Genomic DNA, 25300 nt, shown 5'->3' with positions numbered 1-25300 from the left:
AAAGGGTGACTGTGTAACTCAGCAGAGAGCAGAAGTTGTACAACTGAGAACTGTCCCAGCTGAAACTGACAGTAAATACACATTTGTCTATCAATACTGTGTAATGTCATTTGATTAACATCTCTAATCTCCTGCAAGTGTGACTGCAAGCCTTCCTGAAAGGTTACACTTTAAATGCTTGCTCATGAGTGAACAGCCAAGTGCCAGCCTGGTCACTCATAAAAGAGACACAGGGAAGTGAAAGGATTTAAAAGGCTTTGTCTTGTCTTTGCTGTGTAGGGTCTTTAAACTCGTTACAGGTGGGCTGTGGTTCTTGACCAGTGGGAGAATGGTCAAAGCAAATTCTGGAGACCAGGCCTGTGGGACCTGGGGCTTGCAAAGCCATGAGGAGGCAGCATGAGCTGTGTGGCTCCTCCACATTTTGGAGGAGCAGCTCTGCACCAGAGCCATAGCTGCTCAAAATTGTGCTGTTAAGTTTTTATTAGATCATAAAGTAGTATTTTCTGCTCTGGAGACTATGCCAACTTAGACCACGAGGTTTGCCACCAGAGCTGTGGGATTTCTTGTTTTAAGCATCTTAAAATGCTTATTTATCCTCATTCACACTGTCCAGCATGATCATGCTGGAACAGTGCTTTGCATGGAAATCTTTACCCATCAAAATTCCTTAGTATCCTGAGCACAGATACAAATCTGCTTTCAAATGGTGTGATGGGAAAGCATAGATGACTGGTCTGTTTCCTAAGACACCAAGTCCACCTCAAATTTTTTGCTGCCTTTTGTGGGCAGTCAGATGCAACAGCCAATTTGCAGTAGGAAGGACCATCCCTTACATAAACATCTGGAAGCACTTGAGCACTGGTCTATATTTCTAATACAAATCAATGGAACACAGGAAAACTAAGGGATATGTTAGAAGGTGAGTAGTTAAAAGTGGAAGATATGGATAACTTTGGACTTTGCATTGATTTGCAGAATTCTGGATTAGTTAATAATTTTGATACAAAATAAGGAGACATACCGTTGCCAGAAGATGTTAGGGCAGTATTATATAGAACTTATTTTTTCTACTATTCAATGTGTGGGTGTTTTTTTCAGGTAGCAGTTAGGAAGAGGGGGTTGCAGGTAGTGTTTTCAGAGTACAGTAGAATCCTATCTGCTTCCCTAAGTGCTGAGACTCCCTGGAGTGCAGGGAGTTGGAGGGTGAAGGTACTAAAATGCTCCACTAATGTTTGTCTTTAAAAGTTGGATGGAGTTGAACTGTGCTGTCATGCCTCAGAGGTAGAGCCCTTTGCTTTCTCAACTGATTTCTCTCAGTTGTTCATTTCCAAGGGCAGTACAAGCTCAAGTATGTCTCTGTCCAGTATGGTCACTGCTGAGCTCCCTTTCTCCTTCCTTTCTTTAGTCTAATCTAAGTAGTCACCACTAAATCCAGTTCTGTTTCAGTGATGTAAAATCATCTTCCCTTGTATATGTCTGAAGCTGAAAACACAGTAGAAAGACTTCTTTTCAAAGGCTGAGTTGTGGTTTGTATGTTAATGTAACTGAGCAGTAGGAAAATAAGCACTCGAGTGCATTTCTGAGTAGAATGATTCTGCTGTAGTCATGGAAGACCTCAAACAGAGAGCCTTTCTGCTTGGGGAGTGGAACTGATCCTGTTGTTGCTGCTGTTCTAAAATGGGGAGGTTTCATTGTTATGATCAACTCTCCTTGGTGTGGAGTTGAGGGGTCTGTAAGGCACATTTGGAGCTATCTGAAAATGAAAACAAACATCTCTTGATGTAGCAGTAAAATAGTCCTAATGATCCTGTGAAAGATGGCTGAATTCTTACATAATCCTCTTCCAAAGAGGGTCCTTGCAGTTTCTTCACTCAATGTCCCCATACCTACGTGGATTTATAGATAATTAGGCTGTGAACTGTGCACACATCAGGGCTTGGCTCTGCAGGAAGATGTGTATAGGAGGACTTTAGGGTAGTAGTGCAGTAACTCTTCTTTTCTTGATGGTTTTTCCTTGAGTTTGAATGTATGTGAAGCTCTCAACGTTACTTGTAGCACTTGGAAACTATCAAAGCTGAATGGTTTGACAGCTACTCTTGTTTAACTCAAAGCAGTTAAAAATTACCTGTATGTATAACTTTTTTCTAAATAAGTTTAGTATTTGAATATTAACATCTGTCCTACTTTTTTGATCATAAACCAAGGAAAGTGCCTGAAGCCTTGGTTTAGTGAAGTAAAGGCTTCTTGTTTTTTTCTAAATCATTTAGGAGCTGTCTGAAATCATGGGTTTTTTCTTTCCTCAGGGAAAAGTACAGTGCCAGGTGTGCTTGTTGTAATAATTGTTTCTACTGTGTCTTTTGTAGTTCTGTTTTTTATGCTACTCTTTCATGAGAAAGAAGTCTAAATTTTTGATAGATGCAGGGTGAATTGTGTATTTCTTCTTTAGATATGTTTTTCTATAAAACAGATCTGATAGAGACTTATCTTTCATGTGCTTTCTAAAGGATGGCTCTCATGCCATTTTAGGGGAGGTGGTTCAGTTGTTTAAGTCCTAAATATCCCAGCTGTTTCCCAAGGTTCAGAACCTCATTTCATTTAAACCTTTTTGGGCTGCTTCTGAAAAAGATTTCTGTGGCTAAGCAAAGCTAAGAATTAGTTGCAGTGGTAGGAGAGTAATAATAATTCAGTCCTCAATATGTGTGTGTGCATGGAATGTTTTTGTTTTGCTGGTAGCATGGCTTGTCCCACAATTTTTAATGCTGTTATATTTCATGCTTTTGAGAAGACTGTTTCAAGGGCTTTCACATGACATCAGAGAAGTGAAATTTGCTACTGCTTTCAGTTGGCTTTCTTGTAGCAGTAATATCTGCTTATTTCAAATCAGTTTGTCTGGTTATAAGTTTTTTATTACTGTCTAATTGGTGTCTTGTTTTTTTTCAGAGGTCGTTTACGTTAATATTAGAAGCATGGGATTGGGATAATGATACAAAAGCTGGTGAGTATTTATATAAAGCTGGAGTTTGTACTTATTCTGTGCTGTATGTGTGCAGATTGGGGAGGGGGGAAAGTTGTATCCTGCTGCAATCAGCCATCCTTCCAGATCAGCTCTAGGCAAAGCTGTTGTCAAAGTAAACAGCATGTACAAATCCAAACAGTGAGTATTGGGTTAGGAACTGTGAAAAATTATTGCTGTATAGGACAAAGAATGGGCAGTTGTAATGAAAAGGTATAATTACAATGACTCTTGATAATTAGCATGAAAAATGTTTACAGATCATGCCAGACCCTTTATTTTTTTAGAAAAAGGAACATAATCTGTAGAGCTGCACTTCAAATTCTCCTCAGTCTGCATGTGATCACACTATGCAATAATTTCCATGATCATGTGAGCAATTAAAAATTCTTGCTCCCCATAAGGAAAGCGTACTTCATGTTTTTGTTGAAAATATTCTAAAAAATGGTTTGATCCCTTCTCTGTTTCTCCTCAAGTACTGGAGCTTACCTTGCATTTTCAGTCTGTAAATGCTAATACTCAGTGTGAAGGTAGGGTTATTGATCTGAAGTGAAAGCAAGATTATTTTATAAATACTTCAAAATCATATCAAGGTGCTGATTGCCATAATGCTGCTAAAGCAGGACTCCAGCTTGAACCTACTCTTTGTAAATGGTTTACAAATATGTCCTAAAATATGCAATGCTTCTGGCTGCTAGATAAAAATGAATCTCAGACTTGCATTGTGGTTATTGATGGACTGTTTCATTTCAGTTGGGATCAATGTAGGGGAAGGTAAGTGTTTGAGCATTAAGATAGTGAAGAGGTTATATATGTCCCAAATCATCATCAGATTCTGTATCAGTAATGGTGAATTTTTAGTTTAACTGCTACCTGGACCCTTCTTCTGTTACAGTTAAGCTTGTATTGTTTAACAGCTCCTTTAGCCTTTTCCCATTGGCTGTGCTTTCTTTACATCTCTGATTAATGTTGCTGCAACCCCTTCAGTTGAGTTTGTCCACAGTCTTCTGGAATAGCACTTCCTAAACCTGGGTGTGGTGTTCAAAATGAGACCTCATGTGCTGAGCAGAGGAAGCCCAAATCTTGAATAAGTTTAGATATCCTACACAGTAAAAGGTTGGAGTAATCCTCTTGAATGCTTTTTTTAAAATATACTGTGTGATGTTAATTTAAATGGTTTCCAGCTTGGGAATAATTTATCTAGGTACAGCTAGTACAGCAAATATGAGAAAATTCATGCCTTAGTTACAGAGGGCAAATCAACTCATGAGATGTTGTAGAAAGGACTGAACATGAAGAGACAGCCTATCCTGTAAATCATCTGTATGCATTCAAGTGCTGGATTTCAGTTTTTAATTAGCTTTGTAATAAATAATAGTATTGTAACTTTCTCTTGATTTCTTAGAATTTGCTGAATCCTCTTGCAAATCTGAAGCTTTAAACCCCAGTTTTCTTTTGAATACACTTGATAAGAAGACAGTCATCTCAGGCTTGTGTTAGGCCTTTGTTATGCTTTTTAGTTTAACAAGCTCTAACAAATCTCTTTACTTGCATTCTTCTTTTTTTTTTTTTTTCCCCTGAACTTGAGGCCAACAGGATATAGAGTGTTTTCTGGAGGCCCAGTGTGCCATCTCCTTAAATTAACAGTTTCTATGAACTGTGGGAGAGTATATAAGTGTCAGATTACAGTTTAGCTCTATGAGAAACTGCTGATGGAAAGTGAACTTCCCTTTAATTTAGGCTGCCAGAGAGAGGTACTGCAACGTTGTATTGCAGCTGAAAGCTTGAAGGCTTGTCAGGTGAATTTAGGAAGGCTTTCTTGGCCTGTAATTTGGCAGAAGACTAGCTAAGTGCTTGTCTTGGTTTAATGTTTCTGTAGTTTTCTGATTCTGTGATAGAGATGTGTTGCTTTGCTGTGCTTCAATTTAGATTTGCATATAAGATTCCTAGGAAGAATTCCTTAATGCTGAAGGTTTTCTTTTTTTGAGGGATCTTGGCAGTGAGTCCTCCAGTAGGTTTTGCCTTGTGAATCTGTCGAGACGCAAAGATGCTTCAATTCAAAGATGTATTTTTGTAAGCACCACTCAACTGCCAAACAGGCACAGATCAGTAAAAATTCACATGTTAGAGAAGAGGAAAGGGAATACATCGGCTCCTCCAGAGAAAAGGCCATATCTGGTCCTGGAGGGGTGAAATGTATGTCTGTGGAAAGCTTAACTCCCTGTCAATCCTGAGTGCTGTGCTGATCTGGGGATCAGGTTACATGTATCTTCTGTTGCTACTGTAAGATAGATTAATCAGAGTAATTGCCAGAGTCTGTTTATAAGCTGATTAATTAGTTCTAGAGTCAGGTTTTGCTTTCGTTTAATGGGGATATGTAAGGCTGAAAGTTAAAAGTAGGGTCTGTGTTCCAACTTGGACTCTAAAGTGGGTATTAAAAACCAAAACAACAGCAACAACAAAAATAAACAACAAAACCCAAACAAGACAACAAGCAAACAAAAAACCTCCCCTAACACCTAGAAAGAGAGGCTTCCAGTGAACAACTTGAAGGTTCTAGAGCATTTGTCATTGTTCCCTCCCTGTGTCCAAGCATCCTGCATTCTACTTGCACTCAGTGAAGGCAGGGGGACTCAGAGCTGACCTGTGAAGTACCATCTCAAGAGCAAGTCTGCCACAGCAAATGCTTCCCCTGTACAAATTCCTAGAGGGTCTTTCACCCCCAATTCCTGAACTGCTGGTGTGTTTTTCTCCTCCTATGTGCAGCATGGTTGGCTCAGGGGTAAGCTTGTGGCAGTGTAGTGTTACCACTTGTTTGCTTTGGGAGGGTGGAAGAGGGGGAGAGGAAACTGGCTTAGATACAAAGTCACTGCAGAGGGCCTGCTCACTGTCATCTGTCACAGCAGTTCTACTCTCCAGGTAAGTCACTTGACTTGGCAGACTTCACCAGAGCTCTTGGCAATGCCTAACCCAGCCCTGTCCTGACAAAGCAAGCTGGCATCTTCACATGTGAAGAAACTTTCCATTTGACTCTGTCTGCTGCAGGCATGCAGTGGTTGCTTTGGTCCTTCCCATTGATCTGTAGGAGACTCATCTGTCCATAGAGCTCAAAAGATCTTGCTGAAGAGAATGTGCTTCCTGAGGTGGGCACCTCCTGCTCCTTTGGGTGTGAAGTTCATGTGATGTCACCGTGTTCCCTTACAAACAACTGCCAGCCTCACCTTTTGTATAGCCCTGTTGGGAATGTCTGACCTCTGCAAAGGATTGGGGTGCTGATGGGCAGTGTTCTTATTTGTATATTCCACAGTTAAATACTCTTCAGATAAGGCTTTCTCTTCCAAAAATGAGACACTCTGGGAACGTTAATTAAAGAACTACATTTTAGGCATCATCTCCTTTTATGCAAACATCTGTACCACTATCTGCTTTTCTAGAGAGGCTTGTAGAAAACCTGTTAATCAAGGAAATTGCTTGGGGGCTGTTTGTGTGTATGTAAGCGTGAGTAATGGCTGATGCTTTTTTGACTAGTAACCAGAGAAATCCAGTTATGCCTTTACTGAAGGCTAAAAGTCATAAGTGTGAACCCCTGGTGCAAAGTCAGATGCAGGGAGCAAACTTGTCTTATCAAAACAGGGTGAGAGGCTGAATCTCTTCAGACACACTTTGGTATTGTGGGGGAGGAAGGAGAAACCTTGACAAACATGTTCCTCCCTGTGTTTACAGATCTCTCTGGAAGATGCACCTTCTGTCTAGGATCAGTGTTAAATTTGAAGTTAAACAGAACTCTTATACTTAACTCTGGTACTGAATTCTTAGTATTAGAAATGAAATTACTTGGAGCTGCTTCCCTCATGCCTTTTGTGGCTCAGGGTAAATGATTTGGCTTGCTTATTTAGCCTGTTAAACCCTACTTACACTGATACAAGCTTGAGAAAAAAACCCTTAAGACTCTGAATACATTCCTTTTCAGAGGAACTTGTGAAGATAAAGTTTGAGTGCTCAAAAAGATAAAAAGAGCACTCTTGGGTTATTTCCCCTGTTCTTGACCCCTGATATCAAGAGGTCTGTTCTGCATAGGTATATTTGCAGTAGCTGCAATGCTTGTTCCAGTTAACTGGGTCTGATGAATCTCCATTAGCCTGAAGATGCCTGATAAGAATTTTATTACATGAACCACTCCTTTAATCTCAGGACCTGTCCTTCAGTCCATCTGATGCACTTTGAGGAAACACACAGCAGTGGCTGCTGCAGCTGTTTATAAGGAGCCTATGTTGCTTTTATAGCAGGAAAGCAGCTCTGTAATGTATATTTGCTATTCAATTTTCCTTGACCATCCAGTGATTCAGCGTGTTTTCCTTTATAGTTTTTCAATATTCAGTGGAGGAATATAAGATTATTAAAGGATGCTGCGATCTGCCAGGGAAGTGGTGGTGTCACCATCCTTGGGGGTATTTGTAAGATGTGTAGATGTGGCACTTGGGAACATCGTTTAGTGGCAGCCTTGGCAGTGCTGGGTTAATGGTTGGGCTTTGATGACCTTAAAGGTCTTTTCCAACCTAAAAAATTCTGTGATTCTATCTAATCATTAAACTTTCAGTGGTGACTGGTGTGATAAATAGTCTGTTGATCAAAAATAGAATGCAGGCAGCCTTTTCTCTCTTGCATATGCTGCTGGATGACAGAGCAGCTTATGTACAGGAATGAGTTAAGAGGGATAGGCTTCAGTGTGTCTTGGCCAGCCATAAAATGTTTCATGCAGTCTAGTCCAAGCAAGCATGACTTACAGCTCATACATGGCAATACAACTTTTAATAATAAAGCACAGAGATACTGTGAGATCTTAAAAACTGGATACCTTTCAATGCTTAGTTAAAGGGGATTCTTTTTTAAGTTCAGTATTTTTTCATTTCAAGAGGAGACATTTTTATAGAAGCAAGCTTGGAAAAAGATGCCAAGAGAGGGAAATACTTTGAAGAGCCTGATAATTCTGTAACTATTCTTTTCTCTTAATATTGGAGCAGCTGAAAACACTTTGCTAAGAAATGCACAGAATTAATCTAAACTGTCAATAATGTTCTGGTTGAGAAACAGGCACTCCTTGGGTTTTGTTTCCTAAACATAAGAGGTTAATGAGTTCTAGAAATCAGCTGGGTAGGTAAAATGGGTTTGCTGAGGGTGGTAGCTTAGTATTGCTTGCTACCACCTTGGCATGTTCTATATTAATAATTTGAACTTCAGGTTTTGTCCCACTATCATCTCAGGCTCCTTCTGTGTGCAAGTTTTTGACTATTCATTTCTTTTAACGTGTACTTTACAGAATCATTATTTAAAGAAAATGGGTGCTGAAGCTCTGAGCTGGCAATATTGTAGCTATTTCATAAATGTTTGTGAAATTATGTTCAAGTGAAGCTTCAGTACCTTTTTCTCATCCTTTAATAGTGTTTGTAGTTCCAGATGCGACTTGCAGTCGCCTAGAAAAGCTGTACATCAGGGTGGTACCAGATTTGAATGGTGAACCCATTAGAAAACTGCCACTGGAGTTGCTCATTGTCTGCCCTTTCCCTCCCCCTACTGAGCTTTGCTTATTCTCAATATTTGCTGAAGCAATTTTGGTATTTCATTGTACTGGCTCTAATTGTCTCACCTCCTGGTACTGAAGCTTCTATACAAAGAATTACATAGATAAAGATACAAAATCCTTATTTATGTGAATGAAAATACTTTGTGTTGGCAGTTTCTGTAGTGTTACAGCCTAGAATCCTCTTTTCCCCTGGGATGTGTAATTCTTCGTGCAGGTTTGGCCTCAGTGAGTGGAGTCTGGCAGTAGCAGAGCTGCTGCTTTCCATGGGGACAAGGCAGGATGCTCACAGAGTGTGCTACAACAGGGATCACAATTATCAGGAGTTTCCCTGGGGGTGAGGATAAGGAGGATACAGAGCTGAGAATGGCCCTTAACAATCCTGGGTACACTTGTTTACTTCTCAAAATGTCAAACACTAGCTGTCTAGTGTTCTATGGAATGGTTGTAAATATTTTGCCTTTATTTTAGAATGAATAATAAAATGGAAACAAGCTAGTTTATGTATATAATGCAAGCCTACAGGAGCATTCACAATTGCTCAGTAATTTTGCAGCAAATTGAATATATTGTGTTTTGCTTTATTTTTTAAATTAAACTTGCAGCAGAGAACTTTATCTCAGCTATGAAATTATGCAGATCTTGCAATTTTATAAGAACAAAAAGAAGGCAAGAAGAGCCTCAGATCAAGATAAAGCTGCTAGTTGTCAGCATGTGGGTGTGGTGTGTTTGGCTGCCTTGAAAAATAAGCTATTTCCTATGGATTATGTTCCAGGGTTTTTTAATATTTCCTTTGGGACACTTTTTTAAATTGGCCTTCCTGTAATGAACTTTGCAAGGCAAAGGAAAATTCAGTTATACAGTAGATCTTTATCATCTTAACATTTTCTTTACTTGGTCTTCCCTTAACCAGTTGAGTACTTCTGATTGGATTCCCTATGTCCTTGTGTGCTATCAAACTTAACCCCCTGTTGAATTTACCTTTCTTTCCAAAAAGGTGAAAACTTGTTAATAGAGCGAGTGGCACATGCTGGCATGATCAACCCAGAAGATCGATGGAAGACCCTACAGATTAATGGTCCTGTTGCCCACTTTGAAGTGCAAATAAGGGTGAAATGTGATGAAAATTACTACAGTGCTCTGTGCAACAAGTTCTGTGGCCCTCGAGATGACTTTGTTGGTCACTACACTTGTGATCAAAATGGAAACAAAGCCTGCATGGAAGGTTGGATGGGAGAAGAATGCAAACAAGGTATGTTTCCTTTGTCTTGGATTAGCCCTGCTGTATGTAGAATAGGTGTAAACTGCAGTAGGTACTTCTATGGTGTCAGTGCTGTAGCGTATTAATTTTAGGACTTACATGCTTTGTCCTTTCAATACAAATCTTTAAATTAAACATCCTTGGTGAAAAGTGGAGCACAGGATACAGTGTTGCTTCTGGTATATGCTGTGAACATACCTGAACAAATCTAGTATTCAGGGAAATATCCTTTTACTAATTGACTCTATTCAATGGTGGTGTTCTTTCAAAGCAAAATGATGCATTACATCTGTTAATGTAAGATTTTATTGAAGTGATATCATCACTTACACAGTAGACTTCAATGCTGTAACAATGCACCCATAACACTGTTTCTGCAAATGAAACAATTTTAAGTGAAAAGTGTTCCAAGCTGAAAGCTTTTTGATAGCTCTTAATGGGAACAGAAATTCAAGTGTAGTTGTGTCTTTTAATGTACCACTTAATCAAATCTCTCTGCATTTTTGCCTTCAGTAATTAATCCTAAAATTATTTGACAGAGTCTTCTTTCTGCTGAGGGCTCTTTGGTTTTGTTTTCTGTTCCTTTTCAGTAAAAAGCTTGTTATTGATGGGAAGGACTGTTTTACAGCTTACTCAAGGTCATGTATCGCTTAAAGTTTGGGATTTCCAGCATAATACCAGTCTTATACCAGGTTTTAAAAACAACTGCATTTTGTAAAAGTTTGAGTGCTAACACTCCTGCTGCAAAGCTTTTTGGCTGTAATGGTGCTGTGTTCTGTGAAGTAACTGTCTGGAGGGAACAACTGTTGGAACATGGCAGAAGGCAGTCTGCTTTGCACACATAACAGACAGGCTAAATGACAGGAGCCCTGCCTGAAGAGTTCCAGATTGCTGCTGCACTAATGGATACCTGGCTGCCCAGACTGATGCCCAAATCTTTTTGTGTCTACAGCTGTGTGTAAACAAGGATGTAATTTGCTCCATGGGGGCTGCAGTGTACCTGGGGAATGCAAGTAAGTCTGCATGCTTGAGTATCTTTTTTTTTTTTTTTTTTTTTTTTTGGGGGGGGGGATGCACTGATCTCTCAAGTATCCCCAATGTATATTGCTACTTTTCAATAAGTCTACTTTAAAATGGAAAAATTCTGTACCAGAACATGGATGGAAATGGATTTGAGGTAGATGTCATGTGTCTAAGAACTGCATATATTCTGAACTGTTTTATGATGTTTTACTATTTTTTGCCTATATAGGACTAAACAGATTTGCTTCATGTAGTTCAGAACTGTGCCTTTATTGAATGAGAAAATCAATATTTTTGTTATTTTCAAAATATTTAGGAGCTTTAATCTCTATATATTTGTTTATCTCAAATGGAGAGGGAAAGCTTGCTGTTTGGACTGTTAGATGAGTAAATGCTCACAGTCCTAGAGCATTCAATATATATTTTGATGACCAAAATACAGTAAATTTTGCTGTTCCAAGAAAGAAAGGGTTTTGGTAACAATAGCAATAGAGTAGCAACCCCAGCCTAAACTTTCTGCCTCAGGTAAATTTTTTTGGTCCCTGAATGTGAGAGAACAGAGTGAAATGTTCCCTTAGCTTTGTGATGCAGCTGAAGTAGACTGTGATAGCAAGGGCAGTTGATTGTTTTCCTGTAAAGGTTCAGGCATTCAATGTGGTAGGTCAAGGGGAAGTGGGTGTTATTTTTACACTGGCTGTTGAAGAAATGGGACAGGTCCACTTGTAAGTTTGGGATCCTGTGTAAATTGTTGAGTTTATTTGTGGTCAGAGTGGTATGTACCATTGTAAGGGTGGATTCACATGGTGCTTCCTTATTGAGTTGTGTTGAACCTGCTTGATTGGAATGATGTGAAACTGAGCTGTGGCTGCCAGATAAATACCACTTTTGACAAGCTGTGACAGTTTAAGGCAATTTGGCTTCATCCTACTGACTACTGCAGCCTCCACAGAAGTGCTACAGAAGTGGCAGAAGTGGGATGCAGAATAGTCCAGCTGAGCTGGGATTGAGATGCCAGTTCATGAACTGTGGTAGGTGACACGCAGACAAGTCCCGTCCTTCTGCAGAACCTCATGGTTTTAACATTGGGGAATGCCAGATAACAAAGCAAACCTGAGATTGCAGCACAGAGTGGTTTCTTACTGCCCTGAAACTTCCATCAGATGCTGCTGACTTCTTGGAAGGTTTATTGTGTTGTAGCCCACTGGTCTGACTGAGAACTGTAAACTTCAAGTGCAGCACTTCAGTTTGTGTGTGGTTTCACTTCTCAAGCTATATAAAACATTTTTTTCAAGGAAGATGTTTGAATGATGGCTTCCCTTTTGTAGAATATTTATATATAAGTTATTTGTGATTTTTCCATATCACTAAGTATCTTCCTTGTGATTTCAAGTATTGGGTGCTCCTACTGCTGTTGGGCATCTTTTGTTACAAGTAGAGATTGTTGTTGAGAGCTGGGCCAGTATCATTTCTGCCTGAAGAAGAAACACTCCTTCCCTTGAGCCTTCCAAGAATGCATTTGTTCCCCTTGAGAGACTATTTTAATGAATTTTGATTCATGTAAGGGGTTCTGGTGTCCTGTAGGTGTCAAAGTAGCATCCTAGAAGCCTGTGAAGATTTGCTTTTTGAGTGCAAGAAGTCTTTGTCTAAATATGTAAAAGAAACAAATTTAAACAAATACAAAGCAGTATTTGGTTAGGGGGTTTTTTTGGATGGGGCTTGGTGTAGTTTCCTTTTTAACTTCCATTTCTCTGTGGTACCAGCTGTATGTGAGAAGACAGAAGCTTGAGAAAAGGAGGAGGGAGGTTTCAAGAAGGGAATATAAAACCTTTCAAGCTCAGAGGCTGGGTGCTGTTACCTTTTCAAGGAGGCTATCAATAGGTGATCTCACAAGGCAAAGCCTTTCCTTGCAGCCTGGAGCTGATGGGAAGAAGCATTTGGGGTTGTAAATCCAGGTGTTCCCTTGCAACCCACCCAGCTAAACTGAGCCCACAAAAATAACCCTGAATCTACTGAAGAACTCTGTCCAGGTATTTCACTATTGTGATGGGTGATTCTCTCACCTGAAAGAAAGTACTGAGGGAAGGAATAGTGGATTATTGTGTGCAGTTTACCTCGTTTCTTGATGCCTGTCTGCTCAAGTCAGAGCTGTGATAGCAAACTGAAGGAGAGCAGTGGCTTGTCTCTGTGTGCCCACTCCTTGTAATATTGCAGAAAGTTCTTAGTATCTCTTTAATGATAATTTGGTAGCTTAAATGTGTTCACACGTGAGCTTTAAATTGGACTCTGTCATAGTCATTAGAATATATTAGAAATGTTGCTTTTAACCAAAATGGATAATACTTTCTGTAGAAAAATGATGCTGGCCTAAAAATAAACAAGGCTTACAGACATGACCTTTATCTTCAGCAGTACAAAGGAAGCTGTTATTTAAAAGAAACTGCTATGTTTGGAGCTATTGAATTTTAATCTAGATTCCTTCATCCTGGTTTCTGGACAGCTGCCACTGTAATTTAACAGGTGAAAACAATGTCCTTTTTTAATTCAGAAAGAAAATGAAAATGTGAGAAAAAATATGGGTGTGAGGTAGTTGGGAACCAGCTGGTGCCAAAAGCTACTTAATTGCCAAAACTTGCAGTGCTGTTAGTAAATAGAAAAGCTGGAAAATGGCTTCCATCTTCAACTTGCATGAACGTGGAGGTAATTTAGAGGTTCCAAAGCTTCAACCAAGGTCTCAAGAAAAGATCTATCCTCCATCTTCTGTGTTCCAATGTAATTTAGAGCTGTTCTTGGATTAAAAGTTACACTAAAATCAGAAGTAGCTAAATGACCTCAGACTGCTAATAGAGGCTATGTCACTGCTTCTGGGTGTGCATCATCTGTTGGTCAAGTTCATGCACCCATATGCTTTGAGAAAGTTACAGTGTTGAAATGTTTTCCATTTATTCTGCTGAATTTCCATCAAAATGGAAAATAAATAGGGATGACTAGATATCTCAAAATGACCTGATGTAGGAAATGACTTTGTGTGGCTGGGTCTAGGTAATGTGCTTTTGTCATTGTGGAGGCAATTCAGCAAAAATTTAAATTTCCTGAATAGAGACAAAAAAATACCTTGAGGAAAGCAAAAACAACTTAGCTGAGTCTTGCTAGGATGGAAAAATGCCACCATCCTAAAGAGAAAACAAACCAGTCTTTACCCACAGTGCATAAAGACAATAAACTTTGGTTTGTAGTGGCAGGATAAATGGTCTTTTTTTTTTAATTGACTTCACCAGGCCAAAGAAGTAGGAGGGATTATCAAAGACACATCATTGCAGAGCCTTGATGCTGGTACTCTTTGTATGTTTTTGCATCATTTAAAGTACTTTGTTAAATCCCATTAAGCTGTCTAGAGGAGAATGAAGTTTGATCTAATGGCTCATATCTGGCTTGGGTTCAATGACCTCATGAAATTAGCAGAGTTGAATGTAAAGAAAGCCCCAGTGACAGTCTCTTTCCTTGATTAAAACTGCTGACCTGGGTATGTTTGGTACCACTCATAAACTGTCACTAGGCTTAACAGCTCAATCTTTCACTTCCTTGTTATCCAGAGTGGTATGGCTTTGGTTGAGGTCCAGATAGGACTCATATCTGGCTTACATTGTCATAGCCTTGCCAGGATGTGGTATTTTCAGAAGTCTTTCTACTTTTCTCATTGCCTTTGGATGTTGGTTTCTCATCTAAAAACAAAACAAGAGGAGTTGAATCCCTAACACTGCTCAGCTTTTCTTCTGCAGCCATGGTAAGAGCTAGGTTTTGTCCTGGGAAATGCCAGTCTTACTTTCCACAACTGATAGGAAATTTTGTTTAGAGTGTGCAGGCTAACTGAAATGAATTTGAAATGGGATCAGTAATAGTACTCTAATGAATACTGTGCAAGATGGATAAAGCAAGTGTACTATTTTGAAAAACTTCTAAAATAAGGTTTGTGTGCTTTGAACTGACTTGTTCTAGAACTATATATGACAGTTTTACTTTTACAGTTTTGGTGCTTTTATGTTTGTTTGGTTTTATTTAAACTTGTACTTTATCTTTGCCCCACTGAAAAAGTTTTCTCCAGCTTTCTGTCCAGTGCCATGCCTTTTGTTGTCCTTGTATTCCCCTTCAGCAGTCCTGCAGTGCCTGCAAGGGATGTGGGCATCTCCCAAGTGGTTTTGTTCCCTTCAATCTGTCACTTTACAGGCCAGACCCTGCTCAGCTGTTATCCAGTACTTTCTTTAGAGATGCAGAAAAGCTGCAGCTGCAAAATTCTCTACAACTCATACAACTGGAGTATTGGTGGTGTAAAAAGTGTTTTAGAGAGTCTTTGTTAAATCTTAGACTTCTCAAAGGCTACCAATATTACTGATGTCTCATTTGTGGTTTGTGATGGCTGGGTGGATAACATGTTTAACATCAACTGGAGAACTCTTGTCTAAACTTTTTATTTAAAAAACCAACAGCTGGATTCTTGTAAATTTATTCTTGGGTATAAAGTGGTCTGGTGAGGCTTTTCAAAACAGATTGTTACTGAAAGACTGTAGAGGGCTAGCAAAAGGTCCTATAGAACTGAAAAAAGGAAATAAAATTCCAGCTTCTAAAAATTGGGAGAAAGTAAGAGGTGGGGATCTTCCACAGGTGTTTCCACAGAATGGAATGATTAGAAATAATTCCACAGAATGTAATTATTAGAAATCTCATAGGCTGCTCTGAGCAGTAAACTAGTAAAAAAACTTGGTTGGAGCGGTGTGCTTAGCTGGTTTGGCATCTGACCAGCTCAATTCCAGCAATGCTGGGCTGCCCATGATCCCTAAAAAGTGTGAGGCTGCTGTTTGGCTCTGCAGGAATGCGCTTGGTACTATGACTGGGACATCTCCTGTCTCCTCTTTAGTGTAAGATACCCTATCACAGCTTCAGGTCTCCAAAATCTTGTAAAATTCTTACCATTGCTGTGTCTTTCCTCATGCTGAGTTCTCTTGCCTGTTGTTACAACCAGTGTGCTTTTATTTTTATTTTTTTTTTATGTCCTAGTGGTGAGCCCTTAGGGAATGTTGGCAAGCCTTTCACAAGTAGACACCTTAAGTTAGACAAAGAATCTCATGTTTTGCTTCTTTGTTGGTCAAGGAACTGAGGCATGCTCTGCATGAGTGGGTTGGAGGGTATAGAACATATCCTAAAGGTGGATCTGCATCCAGGAGATGTGAGTGGGTGTGCAGGAAGTAAAAACATGTAGTGCTTGAACTTGTGTCTACAGCAGTGTGGGGAGTGCAGCTGAACTAGAACAGTAGATCAAAGCAGTACAGAGAACTCAATATCACACTCCAAACACTTCAGAACTTTAAATTTTAGACTCTCTAGTCTGTTTTTGTGGCCTGAATGCCTGTTTGCAGCTGGAACACATTGGGTGTGCTCCTGGCATACATTGTCTGATGTTACCTTAGTTTAACCTGAGAGGAATCCAATTCCTTTGTTCCAAAACAGCTCTGTGATGTGAACTAACACACCATCAACAGCAATGATCAGGCAGTTCACGTAAAAAGCGTGTTCCTGGTGTGAACTAATGCAAATACAGGCACACCCTTAGAGCCACTTATGTAAGTTAACTGAGCAATGTTTTGGCTAAAAACTTGTGAACCATCCCCTCTTTTAACGTGTTCTCAAAACTCTACATAGTACTGGAGTGAGACTGTAAGCTTTCAATAACTTCCTTTATTAGAGGAGAAAAATGTTTGTAGGGAAAGGTTTGTATCTTTTGGTGTGATAAGAATGCTGGGAGTGAGAGGAAAAGATAATAAGCTTTCAGGTAATTAAATTCTTTGAGCTCATTAATGAGTATGTTTCCTCTGCTATTCACAAAATTATCTTGCCTATTTTGAAGGTAGGAAAGTGGGCAAAGTGTTTCTATGACAAGTTTTAGTGAATGAGTACTGTACTGCTTATTAACATTGAATCCAGATGCTCAGAATTATAGGATCTAACAGCTGGGCAATATTGCTGCCTGCTGTGCAGCAAGTAATCTCCTAAAAGTTTAAACAGACTTTCTTATGGTTATTTTAAGTAAATAACTAATATAAAGCTATTGTTCTGGCCTATGCAACACCATCCTGTTCACGTCACTAGAAAATTTAGTGGTTTTCTATTTAAGAGGGCTATTTCTCCCCCACCCCTGAATGATGCATTTTGCTTCTGCTCTTAATGGCACTGTTTTGCTTTGCTTTCCTGTATTGAGTGTTTTGGCCCCAGCTTCCACTTGAAACATGGTTGGGAGAGGCTCCTTCCAAAAAGTCTGCTTATAATAAGGTGTAAGAATACCTCACAATGATACTATCTTCACTCTTTGTATGATGAGCAATATATCACTGAGGTGTAACCTGTGATATTTAAAGGTTTGAACCACATTGCCTACATCCTCCCTAAGATTTTTTAAAGTTTATTTTTAGGCCCCATATTCTTGCATTGACTTCAGGAATAGACTTCATTTTGGTGGTTTAGGTGTATTTATGCATGAGATGCTGACAAAGCTCTGGAAGTAGGTGTGGAACAGAATTTAGGTATCCTCTCATTCTCATGAATTACAGAGCTTTTTTTTTTTAAGGTTAACCAGCATAGATTAGTCATTGGAGGAGGCAATTCAAAGTTTCTCAGTTGATCTTTCTGCATAGAAGGATCAGGACTCTCAAATAACCAGGAGAATAAACCATGTATGATGATAGTACAAAAGAGCTGAGTTTAAGCTGACCATTGAGGGCACCCTGACTTTCTGCTGTGGTGGCAGAGGCATCCTCCTTTTGGCTAAGGAGGAGTTAATCATTCAAGGTGCTGAGGGTCCATGGTTCACAGACCATCAGGATCTGAGTACATCTCTTCACCTTTCCACATCACTTCTATAATTGCCACTGTAGAATTTGACATAAATTTATGGAGTCTGGACAACATTTCCAGGGTCATGTAGTCCCCTCTTTGCCCAAGGAGGTCTAGTTAGTTCCATCTGATTTGGAAATGTTCAGTTTCAACCTAGCTCTTACTAAATAATTATAACAAACTTCCTCAGAGGAAAGCAAAAGCCACTGTCAGATTTTTCCTTATTTATATCTCTTTCAGAAGAACATAAGGAAAGCATATTTCTACAGAAAGATCTTCTATTAGACTTGATAAGTTGTGAGTTTGAATGACCCCCAAAAAAATAAAAACCATAAAAACCCCAAATGTTCTGTTTCATGCTTCTCCCTCCCCTTTCCCCTGCCTGAGTACACATGTGACTGAACTGTGTGTTCAAAGTTCTGACTTTGAACTGTGTGTAGTGATGAGTGCTTTTGTAGGATTCCCTGATGTTAAATTTACCTCTTTAAATGCACTAAGATTTACTGTAGAAAGTCCATTATCCTGAAATGTAGCTGTTTGAAGCCCCACTGAGCTGAATTATTGTGGCTTTTTCTGCTTGACAATGACAGTAGTATTTTTTTCTGCACAGTTGCAGTTTTTCTAATCTGATGATTGAAGGGTTGTCTAGAATTTTTGCTAATGTTAACTCCTGCCACCCCCACCTCCAGTCTTTTGTTTGAATTCTCACTTTTCTGTTGCCACCAGACTCTCGTCTAAGGAAAATGGAAGCTGTGAAGAGTGCCTGTAGAATTACCAGATCTGTTCTCCAAGTTGTTGGTTTCAAGATAACCAATAATTGTTCTTCTCTCCCTATTACACTCTGTGGTAGTTGTGACCCAAGGGGATGCTTTAGTCTGGGAGCAGATGCCTGTGCTTCAGCCTTCCATCAGGAAGTTACTAAACTGTAACAATCTATTTATGGTAGCTTCTTTGTACTGCTAATAACCCAGCAAGGGCTAAGATTAAGCCAGGTCTGATTTTGTTTTGCATGTGCTGGATTGTGAAGACAACTTCGAGCTGATGAAGTCAGCAGAGGGGAAGGACAAAGGAAGTAGAATCTTGATTCCAATAAGAATTTTCTTTGTCTGTTGAACAATGAGAATCCTTATAGATTCTCTATATTTGGCTTTCTTATTTTGTCAGATGTGAAAAACTTAGAATTGTTATTTAGTTGATTCTCAACTGGGATGGGAAGGCAGGGAAGAAGTAACTTTAGCCCACTATTAGCTGCACTGACTGTTTCCTTTTGGCTTTTGCATGAGTAGTTGGTGCTTGAAAAGAGATTCTGGTTTGAATTTTTTGAGGTTTTTTTATTCCTAATTGATGTTGAATTTGTGTTTGTACTATTTGGGCTTCTCATAGTGAATCATTAATAATTTTCATCTTTGATTTTTTTTTCTTGATATTTTTGTCATAAATGACATAGAACATACCCATTTCTGTGTTGGTTTACCTTTATTGATCCCATCTTGCTCTCAGGGTGGGTTGAGATCCATATCAGCATTATCTTTTCAGAAGGAAGTGGAATTAATGCTGCTCTAGCACCTGTTAATGTAGGATGCGACCAGACTTCCTGTTCAAGAGGAAATCCTAATTTACTCTTCCTTGTAAACTGAAGGCTGATCAGCTTACCACATAGTAACCTTTTGACTTGTAAACACTGTGTTCTTTTGGACTGCTTTTAGCCTCCAGAAATTATTTCCCTCAGGCGTGGTGGTAACTTTAACAGTAAACTTTGACAGTGTTGAATATCATGAAAAAGCAGTGACTTTTTTTCTGCTGAAGTAATTTTAATGTCACCAAGCATACCTACAAACTCAAGTAGGTGCTTAAGATGCCTTCAAGTTCTAGAAGGTGGCTGTATTTTTCTTTGCACTCTTAAGCACTGCTGCAGTGTCAAACAAAGAAATTTGTTATCCATGGGCTATGGAGAATAAATTGAGTTACTGTGATTATTTGCTTTGTGATGCAGACTTTCAGCTCTTGAAAATGCTTGTTGTATGTGGGTGGGGAGTTGGCTCTGTCTTGGATAGTCATGGTGAATCACTGGCAGTAGTGCCAGGTTTGGCATGGATGAAGATTTGGTTTGGGGCCAGTAAAGTAAGTTGCAATGCTTTTTTTATTATTACCATCCTCTGAAAAGATTTTTCTGTCCTTGAGGAGGAAGGAAGAGATCAAATTTAGCAAGAGCAGTATTTGTTTCCTCTTGCTGCTGCAGCCAAAGAAAGAGGCTTCTAAAATATGAGTGTTCTCCAGGCTTCTGCCAGCCCTGCTCAGAGGAGCAGTTGAGGCCTCTGAGCTGGGTTCTCAGCTGAAGCTCCTCTTGGAGATCTTGGAGCTTTTCAGGGCAGGAGCAGGTACTGGAACAGGGGCTCAAAGTAGTTCTAGAACTTGTATGAAAAGAATGGTCTTGCAGACATTCTGCATCTAGATTCCTTACTGCCAATGTAAACAGTAAGGATTTAAATACTGTGCTGCCAGCTTAGCTTGTTCTGCCCCTCTGGGGATTGATCCAGATTACTGAAACAGTGGAAGGGGATTGATTCACAAGGAACCAAGACTCCTCATTTATACTTCTCTTCCCTGTCCTCTCTCACTGCCCCCCCAAAGACTTACTTTCTGCTCTTTAATACTATTTAGATCACGTGGATAATAGAATGGTAGTGTCAAATCTAAAAAATGTAGTTTTGTTTCTAATGTTTTTTTTTCCTCTAGGCAATAGGGCTGCACTGTTGTGCATGTGCCCAACTCTCATTCAGTGTGATCTTTGTTGCTAGTATGTTTTTTGAATTCTCTACAAGAAATATGCTCTTAACAGACAGAATATTTCTTTTGTTGTCCCAAAAGAGCAAGCTTACTATTTCTTGGTACTTAAAATATGTGTGAAATAGAAATGTTTTAAAAAATCACCTCCACTTATTAGCTCAGGTTTTAATGCTTCCCTGTAGCATAAACAGTTGCTTATTTTAGCAGAGTTCTGATACAGATTAATGTAAAGATACTGGTCTCAGAAGAAATCTTGGGAGCAAAATTTAACTCTAAACCAAATGAATAATTAATGGCTTTTTTTTCTATTCTCATTCCTCCTTTTTCCAAAGAGTACTTTTTCCATAAGTGCCAGTAGAGAACACTGAGTATATAATGGAATAAATCTGTGAAAATCTGGTTTTCTTGAGAAACCAGGCATTGAGAAAATTGTCAAGACTGCTGCCTTTCTGGCTGCCGTGGTCTTTTAAGGCTGTAGCACTCTAGAGAAAATTGGCTATTATCTTGAAATCTCTCTTCACAGAAAAACACTGTGGTGCCCAATGCAGTAAGCCAGGAGTCTCCTGAAAATCAGTTTCAACTTTCTTGTATCAATTACAAGTTTTGTCCTAGTGTGAGATGATTATGTGAAGATGGGACTTCTTGTGAAAGATCAACTAATTCATGTCCAGTTCTCATAACATGTAGTGCTTGGTGGTGTTTGTTGCCATTGTGTGTAACACATTTGAGCAGGATGAGTTCCCATAAAGGATGTTCAACAGGACTAGTTGTGTCCCTCCTAAACAGGATAAAGTTTTGTTTTCTGTTGCACATTGAACAGTTGGCCATGTTCTTGACAACGGTAAGTGTAGTGTTGTAAATACATGTAATGCTGATCATGAAGCATCATGTTGCTAACTTTTAACATGTGAACTTACATCTTAGGTGTCATTATGGTTGGCAAGGACAGTTCTGTGATGAGTGTGTCCGCTACCCAGGCTGTGCTCATGGGAGCTGTAATGAACCATGGCAGTGTAATTGTGAAACCAACTGGGGTGGCCTGCTCTGTAACAAAGGTACTTAACATTAATGTACAGGAAAAATAAGTTAAGTTGCATGATTAACTGATAACTCATTAACCCCTTTTCTTTTCTGCAAGTGTGCAACTACCTGAGTGTTTCTGTGCCTTAATTCTTGTGTGGCAGATGGTGCTTAGGCATCAGAAGTATAGGAAGTTCAAGACAAAAGGCTTGGAATTGTCCTGACTCTTCTAACTCCTGCAATTGTCTCTTGTTCATTCTTCCCTGTTCTGTGGATAGTTACCAGATCACAGGCTAGCCACTGGAATATGGGGATGATGTGGGTGAAGGATGTTCGAGCCAGAAAGGCATCTGTGTGTCTGAGTAGGGACTGAAATGGTGTGATCTGTGTTCCCTGCTGACTAGGCCTTTTCTCTGTGCAGATCTGAATTACTGTGGGAATCACCACCCGTGCCTGAACGGCGGCACCTGCATGAACACGGAGCCGGACGAGTATCGCTGCGCCTGCCCCGACGGCTACTCGGGCAAGAACTGCGAAATCGGTACTTGGGACACCTCTCCTGGGAGACCTGCACCTGCCTTAGCACTTCTGCATTTCGCTGGGGATGTGCTCCATCTCTCCTTTCTGGGGCCTGAGCCTGGCTGTTCCAAAAATCACCAAAGACAAGAGAAATGCTGCACCAGTTTCCCTTTAGATAAGACTGAGACTATTTCTTCCCTTTAACTTCTCTTCTTTAATCCAAATATGCAGTTGGGCTGTAGTCTTATGAAATAGGTTAGACATGTGGCTTTCCCTGTTGCCTTGCTCCCTGCTGCCCATTTTCTTGTCTTCTGGCTTGCTGGCAAGCATGCACCTTTTCCAAGTTGGGGACTAAGAAAGGTGGAAGTGATGGACACTTGAGTTTCGACTCTGATGTGGGGCTTTGGCTCCATATTTAGTTGGCTGAATGTGTTGACTATCCTTTTTAATCAACTGAAACTTAATCTGTTAATGTGGGACTTATATTTTATTAATAATGAAATGTTAACTATTATGGAAATGTGCTCAAACTCTTACAGAGTCACTTTGAACAGTCTGAGCAAAAAGTGTCTTCTTTGTGCCTATTGGCAAAATAGAGGAGAGAATTTAAACCCCATTTGTGATGAAGTATGGCTCTGCCTTCAGTCTAAGAGATCTGTGTCTTGAAAAACTGCTTCCTGTCTCAACCACATACAAAGATAGCATGTTGCTTTTTTCTGTCTGTGTATGTGTTACACAAAGGCCAAAATGTTCATATTCTAGGGACAGTTTTGGTCTCTGGAGACTTTTCTTGGTTATTCTCACTTTGGAGTAAATGGACAGTGTGCAGTTTCTAGTTCTTTCATATTTTGCTTTATATATTTTATTTCGTATAGCTGGATGCTCTTTTTCTTTGTCATGATGCATTGTTTAATCCTTTATTGAAATGTGATATTCACAGCTTCTCACTATGAGTTTTGCTATTCCTTAATAGTTAAAATTTTGGGTGGAAAGAACCTTTTTTTTTTTTCCCACTTCACTGCTTGGCCTTAAGTTCACCAAACTACTATCAGCAGAAGGTTTTTGGAGTTAATCAGGATGCAGATCTTTGAACTTCCTAAAGCTCTATGTGGTGTTAAAGATACCATCAAAACTTAAATTTTACATCACATTCTACCAGCTTCAGCTGGTAGAATGTGATGTAAAGTTTAGGCTAAAATGGAGGAAATCTTGCCATAGCTTGCCCAGAAAGCTGTGGGGGAGTAGCTTGTCTTTTCAGTGAGGAGGTAGTGAAAAAGGGAGCCATATAGTTGCTGAGATCTACAGTGATTTTTAACAGTAGGTTGGTGTGTGAGCTGCTTTAGGTACTGGTACTAAAAAGCTTCCTTGGCTTCTGAGAAGGGCAAGTTACCAAAAAGAAGTTACAAAAAGCTTGTCCCTCCTCAACCTGATGGTTTTGTGCAGCCTCTGCACTGTTACAGCCCTACATGGAGTGACAAGGAGTATCACTGCTGTGAGCACTTCTATTCCCTGCTGTTTACAAGGAGCAGGGCTAAATGAAGCTAAACAGTCCTTAAACTACTACAACTCAGACCTCTGCATACAGCATATCTGTTTTTTCTCACTGAATTTAAAAGAAGTGCTCTGGAGGTGGAAGTGCATGGCTGGAAGCAGAGTGTTAGTGGGGAACTTTGCTGAAATTGAAACAGAGTGAGCTGTCTGTGCTTAGGCTTTCTAATTATTAGGTGGGAAGGATGATACATCTTCAGTGGAATCCTGCTTCATTTTCCTGCTGGGAATCTTAACTGTCTGCAGGTGGGAGAGGAACTTCTGTACTGGTATCTCTCCACTGTTATTTCTCTTGGTTACTTTTATCCAATGCAACTTTTAACTGCAAGTTCTCCTTAATTGGTACTGGAAGAGTATTTAGCAAGAATTTCTTTCCTTCTTTCTCCCCAGCTGAGCATGCTTGTGTATCTAATCCCTGTGCTAATGGTGGAATTTGTCACGAAATTTCGTCAGGCTTCAAGTGTCACTGCCCATCGGGGTGGAGTGGACCAACATGTGCTATTGGTGGGTATGGTTTTGCTGGTGGCTGACCTCTTGGGTTGGAAGGGTTGATGCTTGGTGATAACATGCTCTGTGGGTTTGGAATTTGGTGGTAGTCTTTCACTTTCCCTGTCTTTTAACAGCTGAGCATTGGCAGAGTGAAAAGAGGAGGGTTCTGTGCAGCCCACAATATTGACTCCATGCAGTTGAGATTTGTTATCAAAAAGTTATCAGAAGCATAGCTGGACCATATCCAAAGAAATGCCCTGTTGCCAAAGCTTGTTTGTCAATTTCTGACTCAGCCACTCTGAAGCAAAATACAGAATGGTTTCATTTTGAGAAATATAAATGTGAAGTTCAAAGGTTCTCCCCTTCTTTGATAGCAGAAGAGTAGATTTGCACACTTAAATGCTTAAGTGTCTGGTTCAGAGGACAGAGAAGTGGTTGAAATGTTTTATGGGACTGTACTAGGTTTGCATGTTGCCTGTGATTTGGAACACAGGTGGCTTACCTGTTTTCAAACAGTAATTGTCCTCAAAAAAAAGAAAAACCAAAAACCAAACCAAAAACGCCTGAAAATTCATAACCACAGAACCAAAACTGGCTAAATATGTGTCACAATCTAGGGACATGACTTTCAATGAATATGCATATCATAGGTAGGTCATTAGGTTATCTGATTCTTGTTTGCTGATCTTCTCTGTCACAAAAATGTGAGAAATCCTGAGTAAAAAATTAGGTTAGCAATGTTTGTCTGTGCCTAGGCTTGTTTGCACATTCTCCCCCTTCATCTCAAACTAGCTTTGAAGCAGAACCTGTTAAGCCAAGCTTTAGGCTGTGTGATGTAGTCCCCCTTTGCCTTTGCAGATATTGATGAGTGTGCCTCGAACCCCTGTGCTCAGGGAGGGACCTGCATTGATGGTGTCAATGCATTTGAGTGTATTTGTCCACAGCAGTGGATTGGAGCAACTTGCCAGCTTGGTAAGTAATTCTAAAGCTTTGGAGACCACTGGAGATTATTCCTAAACAATGAATAACTCTGTGCGTTTCTGGCGTGGTTTTTATTGAGGAAAATGTGAAATATGTGTGTTGTTATTGGTATCTTAGTTCCTCTTTAGCAGATCTCAAAGCCAGAAGTTTCAAGGGGATCTGTAGCTATTTAAACCCTAACTTAAGCTTACTTAAAATAGTT

The 25300-nt window shown here is 39.7% G+C and overlaps 1 protein-coding gene across 2 annotated transcripts in view; it reads left to right on the top strand.

The window, feature by feature from the left end:
- Positions 1-25300, top strand: part of JAG2 (jagged canonical Notch ligand 2) — a 68665-nt gene that overhangs the window by 22987 nt on the left and 20378 nt on the right. For both annotated transcript variants that reach the window (XM_059850483.1, XM_059850482.1), the window contains exons 3-9: positions 2941-2995; positions 9589-9843; positions 10805-10865; positions 21466-21596; positions 21983-22102; positions 24019-24132; positions 24976-25089. In XM_059850483.1, coding sequence (XP_059706466.1) covers positions 2941-2995; positions 9589-9843; positions 10805-10865; positions 21466-21596; positions 21983-22102; positions 24019-24132; positions 24976-25089 — 850 coding nt within the window. The remainder of the gene's footprint in view (positions 1-2940; positions 2996-9588; positions 9844-10804; positions 10866-21465; positions 21597-21982; positions 22103-24018; positions 24133-24975; positions 25090-25300) is intronic.

Source organism: Haemorhous mexicanus, chromosome 6 (genome assembly GCF_027477595.1).
Source record: "Haemorhous mexicanus isolate bHaeMex1 chromosome 6, bHaeMex1.pri, whole genome shotgun sequence".
NCBI classification, from domain to species: domain Eukaryota; kingdom Metazoa; phylum Chordata; class Aves; order Passeriformes; family Fringillidae; genus Haemorhous; species Haemorhous mexicanus.
Note: the sequence above shows the minus strand (reverse complement) of the source record. Positions and strands in the feature narration are given on the sequence as shown.